The sequence below is a fragment of the Mixophyes fleayi genome, chromosome 9 (genome assembly GCF_038048845.1).
Source record: "Mixophyes fleayi isolate aMixFle1 chromosome 9, aMixFle1.hap1, whole genome shotgun sequence".
NCBI lineage: Eukaryota > Metazoa > Chordata > Amphibia > Anura > Limnodynastidae > Mixophyes > Mixophyes fleayi.
This window is the reverse complement of record NC_134410.1, coordinates 79,624,837-79,640,998: the sequence shown is the minus strand read 5'-3', so window position 1 is coordinate 79,640,998 and position 16,162 is coordinate 79,624,837. Positions and strand designations below refer to the sequence as shown.

The 16,162-nt window shown below is 38.3% G+C and overlaps 1 protein-coding gene across 5 annotated transcripts in view; it reads left to right on the top strand.

Moving 5' to 3' along the window:
• The window catches only part of CLCN5 (chloride voltage-gated channel 5), a 55,244-nt gene that overhangs the window by 29,875 nt on the left and 9,207 nt on the right, over positions 1-16,162 (top strand). For all 5 annotated transcript variants that reach the window (XM_075184566.1, XM_075184569.1, XM_075184567.1 and 2 more), the window contains 4 exons: positions 688-894; positions 1,650-1,730; positions 2,199-2,741; positions 16,111-16,162. The exon at positions 16,111-16,162 is cut by the window's right edge and continues 135 nt beyond it. In XM_075184566.1, coding sequence (XP_075040667.1) covers positions 688-894; positions 1,650-1,730; positions 2,199-2,741; positions 16,111-16,162 — 883 coding nt within the window. The remainder of the gene's footprint in view (positions 1-687; positions 895-1,649; positions 1,731-2,198; positions 2,742-16,110) is intronic.

The following is a 16,162-nucleotide window of genomic DNA, read 5'->3' as shown; positions in this document are numbered from 1 at the left end:
GTGCGAGTAAAAATATTCTATGTTGCGGAGTGACTTTACGGCCATTGGCCCCATAATGTACTGGTACACAGTCTATGCAAGTGTTTTTAATTAACTTTTATGTTACAGCTACATTGGTTCTTTGCAGTAATTCTCTGCAGAATTGAAATGAAAAAGCCCAGTGTTTATACATTGCTCCATTACAGTTTAAAAAGAAGCGTTAGAACAGGCTTTCCTATTCATTCATTTTTCCATATTCCCACAATCCAGGAGATAGCCATGTGCACTGTATGCAAATGCTTGGAAATGACTTCAGAGTTTAGTTGTGGACAGATCTCTGCTCTCTCCTTGACCACTTTCTTTTACTTCTCCCTTGCAAGACAAGGGACATCTTCTGTAGGGAGGAAGCTGTTTTAGCAACTAGCATTGATCTGCATGTGGCCCCACGTTTAAGCTAAGTCAGGTGCATTTGCATACAGTGTACACTGTTCACAGTGGAAAGAGCATAGCATAGGATTTAGTATTTTATTTTTTAAATACACTTACATAGTGCATACAGTACTATGCAAAAATAAGTTTACTAAAAAGTGAGAGATTCTCTTTAAATGATATTGCACTTTAGAGGTATTTTCTTTTGCATTTACATAGGATTAACACAAATTTTCATTGTTTCATTTGCATGACATGCCTAATATTCTTGCCTTTAAGATTAAGACCATCTTGAGTGGTTTTATTATCCGAGGATACCTAGGCAAATGGACATTGCTTATCAAGTCTATGACACTGGTGCTGGCTGTATCTTCAGGCCTCAGTTTGGGAAAGGAAGGACCCCTAATTCATGTGGCCTGCTGCTGTGGTAATATCCTGTGTCATCTTTTTACCAAGTACCGCAAAAATGAAGCCAAAAGGAGGGAGGTAAGAGTACATATGATTAGGAGTGTTGATTCGGTGTATCAGATTTTGTCTCTATCTTATATAGTTTTCGGAATGTTTAATCAGCGTGGAATAAAGAAAAATTTGAAGGTGCTGTATACTTAACTGATTGTTTAGGGCCAAACTGATTATGCATGATAATTCTGCTGAAAAAAATGTAGCCTTTGTCTAAAAGCAGCCTCTTCCATTTTATGAACTTGAAAAGTTTTTATGTTACAAATTGTTTTTTGGAATAAAATAAATGAATTATGTCAAATACTATAATGATGATTAGAGGGTCCCCCCAAATATTGTAACAATACTAGCCTTCTCAGGATTTATTGTACATTTTTTTTTTCTGGTGCAGTGCCTCTCCTTCACAGCACGTATTCTTAGCTAGGGTGTAATACTAGCTCCAGTCTTTAGTTCTCAAGTAAGCATTCCAACAGTACTGTAAAATAAGAACTGTAACATCAGACAATGCTTAGCCCACCCCCAAAAGTAATTTAAAACTCTGCAACAGCTTGTGGACCCAGTTAATGAGGTTCTGTCTGAACAATTGTGTATAGGTGGAAACAGAAAAGGCTGGAAGATGGAGAACAAGGGATCAGAGATGACATGAAGGTAGTTTTGTAGTACTATACTTAGCTTTCATTAGATGATCATCCAGTTCTCCTGAGGGGCGTAAAATAATGTAGCTTATTAGTAGATTATTATTTGTGTTTGCAGTGGTAACTCTCTCTCTTCTTTAAAATTAGGTGCTGTCTGCTGCAGCTGCCGCTGGAGTGTCTGTCGCTTTTGGTGCACCCATTGGAGGAGTGCTTTTCAGTTTGGAGGAGGTAAATTTACATTTCTGCTATCCAACCCGTACTATTTTCTCCTTTGTTTAGACAAACCTACATTTGTCTTAATTTCTTTATTTAAAACTCCTTGTATCCTTCCCTTCCCTTGTTATTTTATCATCCCCAATCTTTGTGCTGTCACAACAATAAACCTAGCGGAATATACATCATAACTTAAGATGTTAATTCAAATGTATCCTCCTATCTAGGTATGTTTTTGCTTCATTTGTGTAAATCATATTCAGACAGAATGACTTGTTTGCTAACATTGCTTTTAGGTGCAATAATTTCCATAGATCACAGCAACCAATCACATATTGGCTTGTATCAGTCTAATGTAAGTTAGACAATGAAAGCTAGTGATTAAAGTAGATGGTTCTTGCTTTTACCAAAATACTATGCTTATTTTGTGTGTTTTAACCATTATAAATTGTTATCTCTCTATTCTTATTATGTTTTTTGTAGGTGAGTTATTACTTCCCACTGAAGACTCTATGGAGGTCATTTTTTGCTGCTTTAGTAGCAGCTTTTACATTACGTTCCATCAATCCTTTTGGAAACAGTCGTTTAGTTCTCTTCTACGTTGAGTTTCACACTCCATGGCATTTATTAGAGCTCATCCCATTCATTCTCCTGGGAATTTTTGGTGGTTTATGGGGAGCTTTCTTCATTAGAGGAAACATTGCTTGGTGCCATAGAAGAAAGACTACAAAGCTTGGTCGCTATCCTGTGGTAGAAGTCCTAGTGGTCACTGCTATCACAGCAGTTTTAGCTTTCCCTAATGACTACACACGAACAAGCTCTAGTGAACTGATATCTGAACTTTTCAATGACTGTGGGCTCCTGGATTCATCCAAACTTTGTGATTACAATAATGATTTCAACAGTACAAATGTGGACCATCTTCCTGATCGTTCAGCCCGCAGTGGAGTTTACACTGCATTGTGGCAGCTGTCCTTAGCATTGATCTTTAAAGCCATTATTACCATCTTCACGTTTGGCATGAAGGTAAGAAAGGGGATGGTGTTTTGTGCTTCCTTGTATTGCAAATTTGTGTGTGATGCATATTGTTTGTATATTGTGTGTGTATGTATGTGTATATCTATGTGTGTGTGTATGTGTATGTATATATAATATATATATATATATACACACACACGAGAGAGATATTGAAAATAGAGATAGAGGTCTGCATTCACTATTCACAAATGTATCTTCTGAGGTGCATCCTAATAGTTCAGTTTGTGTGTTATCTAGTATATTGTAGATAGAGAGTGCACTCACCATACCAAGATAGTCCTTTTATTTCATATTTCAATGAAGCAAGTTAATCCATGGTCAGCGTTTCAGTCCACCTGTATGACCTTTGTCAAGATAATAAGTGAAAACCTAGAGAAAATACTATATATAAATTATAAAATGACCTGATTTTATATAGGCACCAAAAGTGTATAAGCAGTAGCCTGTGATTCATTGATCGGAACTTTGTGTTCCACTGTGGAACGCATTCCAGTATGAGTAATGTAAGCAGAGCACTATTTTTAATTCAATTTTAGAGACACTACATGCGTGTCACCTAGTGGAATATATGGCAAGAGGAGTTCATAAGGGAGCATCATATTAGTTAAAACTGCAACCTTAAGATATAACACAAAATTATACTTTCTCATTAACTTGGCATGGCCACTTAGTACTGGAATAGAAAATATAATCATCATGGAATATTTGAGACCATCATGAGATCGATGTAATTAGACCACACTATCCATAAATCTCACAATTGTTTTACATATTTTATAGATAGACAAAAAATAGTATAAAGGTGTATACAACAAGAAAAGCTCTATAATATGAAGAGAGATGCTCTCGGATTGCTTAAATATATAGGTCTAGATAAACTATTTAATGGTGCTACAGGCAATCATATTTTATCCTTTTAAACATCATTGGATTAGTGAAGAAAAACTACATACAGTAATATATATCCATACTTACCGGTCAATTCTATCACACCACTCTGTAATAAATTGTATTATCACTAGGAAAATCAACAACATGGAAAAATGTTTAAAGGATTATTTTCATTAAGGCTTTTAGGCACTCTATTTGTTCCTCAGTGCCAGCTTCCTGTCACTTGCCCTAGATAGTGGCGGCATCTAATCAATTGTTAATGGCAAGGTGTATGTAATTCTCAACTGCTAGAACCACTTCTCAAGATGTTTGCCTGTAGCAGCCCCCTTTCTGAGAAACTAGATACATTCCACAGTACTCAGTTGCCCCCAGGACTTAAGCTTCAGTAGTAGTAGTTGTTGTTGACTTAAAATTGCCCGGTGGAGTGGACAGGTCAAGGTAAGAGGGTATTTAACAACCTTGATGGTAGAGTAAACTGCAAATCAGACTGGCACTTGCACAGTGAAGTGGACACACAGTTGCAGGTATTGAGCAACCAGATGGCGTAGTGTTGCCAACTGACAATCAGACAGGCAGGTGTTAGTGCAAATGACAAACAGGCCATGGTCAGGAGTAGAAAAGACACCAGTTCCTATAAACAAGTTAGGGGTTAGGTCAGGTAGATATGCAGATCCGTTTAACAAGCCAAGGGTCAGTAGTGGAGAAGGCAACAGAATCCTTTAAACAATCCGGGTCAAACACTGGTAACCGAACAGATCAGTATATAAGGCACATTGGGTCAAGCAGCAACTGTCACCAGCATTAGGTATGAAGCCAGAAAGAGGTTTATAAAGGCAGCAGCACCAATCAGAAACTGCAGGATGATTAGCTGCATGGATGTGGTAAGTGAAGCTTCCATACTAAGTGCTGAAGGAAGCTTGTAACTATTTACAAAGCAACCAGCTGAAGCAGTGAACTGCAGGAATGAATCCTACACATGGTAGCAGCAGTGATTGCACGGATGACAGATCAGAAAAACAGGAGAGATCCTTATTTCTTAACACGATTAACATGCACCCCAATGTTGAAACCTGATTTTTTTTTGGGAGAAAGTGTTTTGGAACCGGTTTATCTGTCTGGCCTGCGAGGACTGCTTGTCTGATAGATGAACTATGACTGGCCATCCTGCACAAATCAATATAGTGGTCATTCCCACATAAGTTATACCACAAGGATATATTGTGTAAATGACTTGATCGATGGCGCTGTATTTTCATTTCTATCTATTTCTGAAGATCTGGGAACATTGATCCTGTGACCATTTCTACATGTTGTGAAATTGATGTACATATAACATCCCTGTTTCTCATTTCTTCATCATAATCAGTTATTATTTATATAGCGCTACTAATTCCACAATGCTGTACAGAGAACTCGCTCACAACAGTCCCTGCCCCATTGGAGCTCACGGTCAAAATTCCCTAACACAAACACTCAGAGACTAGGGTCAATTTGATAGCAGCCAATTAACCTATTAGTATGTTTTTGGAGTGTGGTAGGAAACCGGAGCACCCGGAGGAAACCCATACAAACATGGGGAGAACATACAAACTCCACACAGATAAGGCCATGGGAATTGAACTCATGACCCTAGTGTTGTGAGGCTGAAGCGCTAACCGCTAAGCCACCGCGCTAGCCCACATGCTTCCAGTTTTCCCCCACAGTGTGTTTCATCTCTGGTCTCATGAAAAGTTTTTTCAAATTAGGGCCTCTGCTATAACAAATCAATTGTGATTTAATGCTTCCATGTTTTAGTGCTGAATCAGTTGCCACAATTGGCCAGTGGTGTTTTATTGTTTTTCTTAATCATATGTGCCTCAGTAGTAAGAGTTTTTTCTTTTCAAAAATATATTGTTTTCTAGCTTTGGTATGGCACCTCTCAATAATGTTTTGGGGTGTATCCCCCATCAAAGAAATGTATTTGCATTTGTTTGGAGTTGTTCTTTAACCATGTCCTGTTCTGTATTGTTGCATAGAACTCTCATAAATTGGGAGATAGGTAAACCTTGAAGGACAGGTGGCTGGTGATTAGTCCGATACAGAACAGTATTGCAGTGTGTTCTTTTGCGGTAAAGTGTGTTGCCAAGATTCAGATCCATTTTGAAAAATTGTGATATCAAGAAAGTCCATTTTGTTTGTATCTGTGTTGTATGTGACCTGTACTGGTGTATCCAACACAGTGTTCTCCCCAGCACCTATTTTCGGGGTGATCCACCCGGCTGTTTTTACTTGCCACCCAGCTCTTGGAGCCCATCAGAGTACTATTATATTAAAATAAACCATTGTTTCTCTTATTAGAACAGGCATTATGTGAACACTACTGCCAACAGTTTGTTACACCACTGACCACCAGTCTGACCAGGTGTGGCCAATAAGCTCCAGCATTTTTCATTATTATAGCAATGTGTTACATCTACCCCCACTCGGCTGCTTCTTAATGCCACCCGGCTGGCAAAATTTTCTGGGGAGAACACTGCAACATGTTTAAGTCATTTATACATTTAATAAACTTTTCTTTGGTATCTACCCAAATTAGAAAGACATCATTGATCTATCTTTTATAATATAGTATTTTAGAACTCTATTTAAGTTAGATATTTTTCTCGTACTCGGACATATATAGGTTCACATTGGCAGGTGCCAGGGTTGATCACATAGCAGTGCCAGCCAATTGGATGTAATAGGAGTCACTGGAACATATAATGTTCTGAGTGAATCGAGGGCTACAGCTGATAAACTTTGGTGCCTAAATAAAGCCAGGTAATTGTAGACATGTCTTTTTTTCTCTACTGTTTCACTTATTATATGTCTTGTCAAAGTCCTATAGGAAGACTGAAATGTTGATCATGAATTAACCTACTTGTTTGAAGTAAAGGACTATTTTGGTATGATGAGTGCACTCTTTATCTAATATATTTATATAATCTGTTTAAAAGTATCAGTGTCTACGCTATCAAAGTAAAACACCTGTATTTTTTTTCTATGCATCATTTCATGTCTGTCCCCTGTGATTGCTGTATTTTCTAGATTCTGCATTGAAGCTCAAAAACCATTGTTTTTATGCAGAATTCCTTTTTACTCCGAGTACGAATAATATATAAAGTGTATTGATGATTCTTGGGTAAGCACATGAAAATCTACTTATGATATTGTGTAGCAGAGCGTGACAAGGCAACAAGTATTTAATGTAAACATTGTCTTTTGACAGCTCTTCATTTGAGATCCATTAGTATTTTCCTGGAGAGATTATGAACAGAATTATTGTCCCATTTCTGGAAACGCCAGTATTATTGCAAAATATTAATTGTTTCTCTGGATACATAGTTGGCCAAATGGAACATATAAGAAGCAACTTGTCCCATCCCATAGTTCCTTAAGAGAGTATTAAGACTTGCATTGTTTGGGAATATAGAGACAATACTATATTTTTGTAGCAGGGAACATGAGAAAATCTTCTATTTTAATAATGTAGGCAACAATAATCATAAATGTCACTTAAGTGCAGGAAGTAAGGTTTTGCAGCAGGGTGCATACTTAAAAACAAGTAAGTGCTCACCGATGGTGGCACAGTAGTTATCATTGCTGGACCTTAATACTGGTGTCATGGGTTCAGTTCCGATCAGGCTGCATGAAGTTTGTATTTTCTCTTTTTTTGTGTGGGTTTCCCCTAGATACTTTGGGGCTGTGTAAATTGTTTATACTATATAAATAAATAATAAGCTAAATAAATAAAAGAAGATAATATCATGAATGAGACATCATGATGCTACAAGTGGAAATTGAATTCTACTTTACGCTGAATTTTAGATCATTTGGTTCCCTGTCCTGTAGCTTTGGTTGGTGCAGGGCAGAATTAAAAAGAATAGTCCATTCACTGACACTTAACAGAATGAAATTTAACTGTTTTTGCTAAAATACAAAAAAAAAAAATAATAAAAAAAATATCCAAATGGGATACCTCTTTATCAGAGACATGAGAGTATTTAGTAAATGTTAATGAACACAGCATTCAAATATATGTTTAGAAATTAAATTTATAAGTCCATGTAAATACCAATATAATCCCCATCAGAGAAATTATAATGATAAAAGCAAAAAATACATTTCCGTCTAATGTAAGGTAGCACGTAACTATGTTGAAAACAACAGGGACATGAAACTAGGCCTGCCGGCAAGATGAAGCCCTTTTAAAAGGGAGGTGTCTTACAACTGATAACCTCATTAGGACACTCTTTCTTTCTTTCTTTCTTTCTTTCTTCTTTTTTTTTTTTTTTTTTGCAGTAGTCTGCAAGATCATTATTCAAGAATTACAATGTTAATGCTGTACTATCTCCTAATGAGGTGACCATTTTCATTCCGCACTTTACGAAGGCCACGATCATGGCTGTGCGGTTGTGGTCCTGCCCTTCCTTACCACCAAAGGGTCACACAGCCCCAGTTTCAGCCATGGGGAAATGACTGCGCAAAGCCTCCAGGACAACATATCTTAGTTATTTCTTTTTCCAATTATCTTATTGTCAAATTTTATTCTGCACATGGCAAAACCCTATTTCTCTTACCTCCACCTGGGGTCCCTGCTTACCATGAGGGTTGTATGAGCGAACGTGGAGTAAGCACTCAAATAGTTAACTTTTCTGCCGACAGGCTATATCCCCTCTGCAACACCGTGTGAACTTCAATGTTTGTTTGAGTGCCAGAGGAGTAGGACCTCTGGTGTGCTGCTCTGCAGCCATTTCCTTTTTAAATATTACTTATTACCTTTTTAGAAGGTGTATGTGTTATAGGGAGCACATACACAGCTTATGTAGGTTTTTCAGCTTGATATACCGGAGCGCAGCAGCCACGGACAAGAGGAGGCTTCTGCAGGGATGTTTCTGGTAACAGCACCGAGTAAGGAAACTGCTGTTACCCTGGGCCGTTAAGACAGCGTTGCTGTCTTCTGGCAGTGAGCGCCACGTCTCTGTGTGCAGGGCGCCATTGTGGAATATACCAATCCCTGCTGCATTGGAGGGGGGCACTTAGCTCAGACCAAAAGAACAGAGCAGCTGCTATTGGAAAACTTATAGCTATAGATAAAAGGCCAGCGGGGTTATGCTAACAAAAGCCCGCATTTGTCCTGTATGCTCAGGCTGCCTGAGAGGGAAGGAAGTGATTAAAAAGGAACTCCCTGTTTGTTGCAACAAGGTGGTATGTTCCAACCCAGGAAATACAAGGGAGGCACCTATCTACAGTCAGGGAACTGGAGAAAAGTCTGTAATTCAGAGACAGGGTCCTCTTCTCTCCAATCATTTGAACTGGTTCTTGGCCAACAGGAGGGCTAATTACCTTTTTCTATCATTTTTTTTCACACTGTACACAGTATTGTTTTAGTGAATATATGTCTGCTGTTGTTTGGAGAAAACATTGTGCCACATAAATCATAATTTCTGTACCTAGGTTTGCTATAGGAGTAAAGGCTGGAACCTAGGTGCATGTTTGTATATATACATATTTGTATGGTTGGGAGGTACTGCGGTGTATGTCTTTGACAAAACAGTATCCTCTAAGAAAGTTTATTTTTCTTTCCTTTTCTGGAAATCCCTGGGTGTGGCTGCTACATTCTGCCTCTATTGCTGGACAGTTCGCAAGTAATAGAGGCAAATCATTATCTTGTTATATGTCAAACAAGGGAAAAGCTTTCCAGTGGATATATGTATGCTATTGTTTCACATAACAATGGCACTAAATTGAAGTCAAAAATCCATTTCTCTGAGTCCATATGGGGGACACTGTGTTCCCTCCCTTCTAATCTTCTGTGGTTATTCGTTTGGTGTTGGGGTTCCCTTCCTTCGGGCTTTTGTATTGCACACTGAAGTAAACATGGGGTTGCAGAGAGGATATAGCCTGTCGGCAGGAAAGTTAACTATTTGAGTGCTTACTCCACTTTCACTCATACAACCCCCATGGTAAGCAGTGTCCCCCAGATGGACTCATAGAAATGGATTTAACGTGAGTATAAAATCCTCTTTTCCTTCTATGCATTTTCTAGTTAGTGGAAACCCACACATATGCAGAATTAAAAACATTTGGGAACTGACATTAAGCATAACCAGGTTAAAAACCCTTTTTGGTCTAGCATGTCATATAAATATATAAAATACTGAGATTCCTTCAATACAATAATCAGCAGTGCAAAAACCACCTAATTTTGTCAGGTTACACAAAAACACTAATTCACTTCAATCAGAAGCTTTCCGAATTGTGAACCAAAGAAACAATCATATGCACAAATGAGACCCATATGAATATTAAGAGAAGTCTTAAATTCTGTCAATAGATTCACACCAACAGAGCCAGATATGATATTTATATGTATATACAGACTCTGTGAAAGGGAATCTGAGTTATGTAGATACATTCAGCAGTTGAGAGGAAGATTAGCAAATTAAATCCACATTCTACCTATCATCCCAGGGCCCAAATTTATTTTGGACCTTGTGCGCCCAAGTATGATGAGTGCTAAAATCTTTGTTTTGACAATTTATTTTGCATTTTTCCCATTTTGAAATTCCTGTGTAAGCGAGGTACTCTTAGCATTTGGCACAATCCAGAGAAAACAAAAAGGCTTCTCTTTTTGCCAGAAAGCTATAATAAAGAGAAACCCCTAAAATGCATAGTAATGAGTTGTTAGCAGTAAAGTCCTTTTCAGCTCGTAAACACAACTTTTAAAGTATTCATAACGGCTATCAAATTGGCATTGTTATTTGAGACAGTTTTGTTTGTGTAAGGCAAGAAGAATATTTGTTGTAATATTGCAGCCAATGTTGGCTAATTGGCCCGATATGACAGTGTCCTCAAATTTGAAATTGAGACCATGGCTGAAAATGTGGTCGGAAGATTACTGCTATGAGTCTGTTTGTTTGGTTATCTTCTGAAAACGCTAACAGGCTGCAATAGAGCCAAAATACATTTGGCCGAGCGGCTTTATCCAGGAGTGTGGCAAAAATGGCATTCCTGCCTGATTATTAGTTTTTCTTGTTTGTGGATGGAAACTTGCAGTTTTGTGTAATCGCATAAATGTTCAATTAACGCATTCAGATTATTTTTAATCTGATTCTAAATGTTTAAATAAGTGATTGCTCCATACAGTTTAACATTTTAATTTAACAGACCAGAAAGATCAAGTCAGTACATACACATTGTGTGGCAGTTGTATGATTGTTAGACTTTGATTTTATGATTATAATACGCATTATTTAATCTGTTTAGATTCATTCCTGTGTGGGATGAAAATTTTCTACCTAATTCAACCATTTATTTATAGATTTATTTACCTATTGTAATCCATGTGTTAGCTCTTTCATAATTCAATATGTATTTATATTTAAATCCTCAGAACAATGACTTTCCAGGATATCTGATTTATAATTTGCTGTCTTATTAAATGGGAGAAATGTATTAGGCTACTTAAAATAAACTCACTTCATTTTTCATTGCTGCTTAAACATAACTGTGACAGGTAATAAGAAGAAAATTGGTAATTACCATTTTTTTTTTCTTTCTTCAAACAGCTTTTAAATATTTGGAACACCCCTCTGAGCGCAATCTGCAATGCAAATTTTTCTCCCTTCTACTCCCCCCTCTGCCTTCACATGTCTTGCTGAGAGTCGGAGTCTATGTGGTATATTTACTAAACTGCAGATTTGAAAAAGTGGAGATGTTGCCTATAGCTGTCATTTTGTAGAACAGACTAAATAAATGATGTCTAGAATCTGATTGGATATTACAGGCAACTTCTCCACTTTTTGCATTTTAGCAAATATACCCGTATGTGTTTGACTGGCATCCATACTTTTCTGCCCTCCAGAGAGTTTCAGAAAAGGAAATACTGAATTGTAGTAGAACATTGAAGAAGAATAATTGGATGCATGCTGTGAAGATACCGGGTTTATCTGGCCCAATGCTACCACTTCATGCTGGCTGGCCACCCACAGGTGCCTTCCTATGCCAGGGAAGTCTACCCAGTACCTTCTAGCATTCGCATAGTCACTTAGGCAAATGCATACAACCAACACTAGAATATTATGTACACACAGTAAATAAATGCCAGGCAGGTTTACCACATCATCTGTCCCTCACCCCACTAGCTTAAGGAGTTAGTCACCTGGCTGTCCAGACTTCACGACCCATGGATCTCACTCAGCTGCATATATAGACTCTAGTAGAGAACGACAACTCAAAACCAGATCTTGCACTCTTCATGAATGAAATCCCAGAATGAACACCCCCTCCCCCCTGAAGTGGCTCCTTATATCTTGGGTCTAATTTCCACAGTCTTTTCCCTCCCTGGGCAAACCCCTGGGTCTATTCTTCTTAACCATTGGTCAGTGCTGGACTAGGGGGGGTTGGAGAGGGGAGTGAAGATGAGTTGTTCTTCCACAGAACCTCCCCTGTTAGATGGCCTGTCTGGACTAGCCTGGTGAGAACAATGGACACTAATTAATTTTCCCACTCCAGCATCTTGCAACCTGGTCGCTACCCATAATCCCCCTGGCTTCACTTTAAAGACAATGAATAGCAACTTTACTGCAAGTCATCAATATACATATGTACACCGAACTACAATGTCCCCTTAGCCATATGTTATTGAACAATGCAGTTGTAATCTGGTGAGCTGGGGAACAAAAGCAAGGGCTATAAAAAGTACTGGCTATAATCCACATTATGTGAGAAATGAGAAACAGAATGGTTAGTGTTATCACACTCGTTTCATCACACATGCTTAATGTTTTGGGGTGTGTTTACAAAGTTGCGCATGTTCTATATTAAAAATGCACCACTGGATTAAAGTGTTACTGAAATAATTGTTTTTCAAATTTTGGCACCAATGAAATTCTTAATCTACCTTGGTGGGAGTGTGGGGGAAATTTTGGGTTCAATTCTTAATTAGACAACAAGAAAGAAGCCAGATGGACAGTTGAACAATCCTGTAAGTACTGTACAAATTGTTCATTGTACTTTATAGCAATCCAGAAGAAATCACACTGTTTCCAAGCAAGCACTAATGGTGTTCAACACTGTTAATGGATCAGCCCTGGAAGAATTATATTTAGACGATTAAGCATACAGTTTGTTACTATTGTTAAGACATTATATGGGTCTATAACTCCCACAATCACAAGGCTTTTATTTTTCATTTGTATAACCACTTTCTTGGCCTTCAGCATAGACTTAGGGAAGGGGGCTTCCTGGAGTACAGCATTGAAAACAGAATGGAGGTGGGGAACAAAAACAATTGTAGATTTCTAGTAGTAAGCTGTAGAAAAGCCATCTGGAATGTGTGTCCTATCTGTTTTCAAGTCTTTAATAACAACCTGAGTGATCTCTTCACAAGAGATTTTATCATTAGCTTGCTGCTTGACTGAGCGGGATAATTTGGGAAGGTCCTCCCTAATGCAGGAAGTTGGTGATAATATCTCCATATTAGCATGCGTGAGGAAGTTATTAATCTGCTCAAATGATTGAAAACTTAAGGTTGAGGCTGCATGTGATGAGGACACTGTCATGGTTTAATCAAGAAATGGGGGCAAACAGGAATCCATACACTGGTAGTTAGAAATAAACTGTCTTCTCCGCACTGTCAATCTGATGCTGTTTGAAACATTGTAACACATAATTTCACTGCAGATAAGAATCACACTGCCCCTTTAGTCTGCCATTTTTATTCTAAAAATCTCAGGCCCTATTATTGGCTTTCTCTAGTTAAGGATAACCTTATGTATATCCCAAGCATATTTACATTCCCCAAACTATATTGGCCACTTTAACCTTAATTGGTAAGCTATTCTGTCTATCTTCGATCCTTTTAGTAAAACAATACTTCATATTTCGCCTAAATCTCATACCCTTCAGTTTTAGTGCATGTCCTCTTGATTTAATACTTCTCTCCCTCTGTAGAATGCTTTTTTTCTGTGCCTTGTTAAAAATGCATCCTATCCCCACTTTTCTATTGTTGAAAATACATATTGAGGTCCTTTTAGTCTTTTCTGATAAGTTTTGTGATGTAGACCATGCACAATTTTTGTTCCCCTCTTTGCACAATATAACATATTTATGTCCTTCCAGAACAGAGGACTGTATTCTGGGTGTGGCCTGTATAGTGGCATCACCGTTTTTCAACCTAGTATCTAACTGGCTTTTCCAATTGCTTTGCAATATTGTCTGCCTACCTTTGTCACCTAAAACAGTGACTCTCCTATCATTTTCTTCCTCGGTAGTTGGCATTTTTTTGTTGTCATATTATATCCTGTCTTTTTCAGAGCCAAGTTCAGGATTTTAAATTTTTTTAGCATTGAATTTTAGTTTACATACTTTACATGACAATTGCGCTAATCTAGGTCATTATATGTTTTATTGACCCATCTGGGGGTAAATGTATCAATGTTCGGATTCTTTAGCTCTGGCGAGATCGGCGTCTTCAGCGCTTAAATTTAAAGCGGCGCTGCCTTGTAAAGGGAAACTTCTCTTTACAAGGCAGTGCCGCTTTAAATTTAAGCGCTGAAGACACCGATCTCGCCGGAGTTGAAGAATCCGGACATTGATACATTTACCCACTGGTGTGTACCCTGATACATGTCTTAGCTACAAAAAAGTAAACTTTCCCTTCCATGCCAGTAGTAATGGTCCAAATATAAATCATTGTGGAACCCCACAGGTAACTTCTCCCTCTTCTGAATGCAGTCCTGTTACTATAAATCTGTTATCTATCCTTCAACTAATGTTATATCCATTTAACCACCTCTGAATCCAGTAACAAGCATTCCAATTTATCAGACTTTAATGTGGGACTGTGTCAAAGGTCCTTTTTCAGTTTATATTTGTAGTAAGATTCATCAAGCAACTCCCCCCTCCTAGTCGTTGGTAAATGTATTTGGCGGGGATTCTGGACACCACAATCCCCTCTAACGCGTTTCGGAGAAACAATAGTCTTTATTAAGACGGTGAGAGGAATCCCAGGAACCTCTTTTTCATTCTGTGAACTGCTTTACTATTTTGTGAGCTGCTTCTATTTTTTATATGCCTGTTCACTTGCTATTCTTGTAACTATATTTTTAATGGGGGCAGCACGGTGGCTAAGTGGTTAGCACTTCTGCCTCCCAGCGCTGGGGTCATGAGTTCAATTCCAGACCATGGCCTTATCTATGTGGAGTTTGTATGTTCTCCCCGTGTTTGCGTGGGTTTCCTCCGGGTGCTCCGGTTTCCTCCCACACTCCAAAAACATACTAGTAGGTTAATTGGCTGCTATCAAAATTGACCCTAGTCTCTCTCTCTCTCTCTGTTTGTGTGTGTGTATATTAGGGAATTTAGACTGTAAGCTCCAATGGGGCAGGGACTGATGTGAATGGGTTCTCTGTACAGCGCTGCGGAATCAGTGGCACTATATAAATAAATGATGATGAGTAAAATTTATATGTAACCCCCTGTCACTGTGTGTGTGTGGTCCTGGGGTGCGTGGATTAGGTAGTGCACTTCCTTCTCAATGCCCTGGTTAGCTCTTTGGCATGGGTATAAATGACAAGAGGGTCCCTGCATATGAGGATGTTTGGTACAGGTAATGTAACTTGGTGGTGCAGTACAATAAAAGTCGTAATAAGTTGGTCACCAGACCATCTTCATCACAGTAATAAAGTAAATATGTACATTTCATATATACATCTCCTGTCTCCTCCTGCACAGTTCTTAATGGCTACATGGACAGAATTTTAATAGGACAGTCACATTTAAAGATAAATTCTTGCACTGTTTAGTTGACTCCTACAGGACACATACATTTGCTCTTTTAGCGGACTAGTGACAAGTCCTGTTTCGTTAAATGAGCACCTATTTGTTAGTAAGTATGCACCTTGCATCAAGTATCCTGACAATAGAAACCATTTTTAGTAATACTGAGATACATTTTTATTGTGTCTTTCGCACATACATTAAATGGACACCATCAGCAAAAAAGCAACTTGTCCTGGTGGCAACCTGTGGCTTTCCAACTGTTGGACCTAAAGAGCTGCAGATTGCCGAAGATTCAACCGCCCTGTTTCCCCGCTTGGCACAAATCTCTACTCTTTGTGCCACAAAGTGCTAAACTATGATTTACAGGTACATGTGGGGTTCCCATCCCAATGTATCCTGTAGTGAATACATACTGCACATCAGTAGACTGTGCTAATTGTATATTAACAAAAGAAACTAAATTACCATTACTACAATTTTATAAAGTAAAATTATAGTGTTCATTTAAAGGCGATGTCCACCATAATGTTCAATATCCCCACAAAGTTACCTAAACCTTTTCCCACTATATTTGTATATGAAATTCAGAACATTTTTCTACACTCGCACTGTAAATTGCTGAAATAAGTCTTTTAAATATAATGCTTTATCTGCTTGCATGTAGGTACCTTCAGGACTCTTCATCCCAAGCATGGCTGTAGGTGCCATAATGGGAA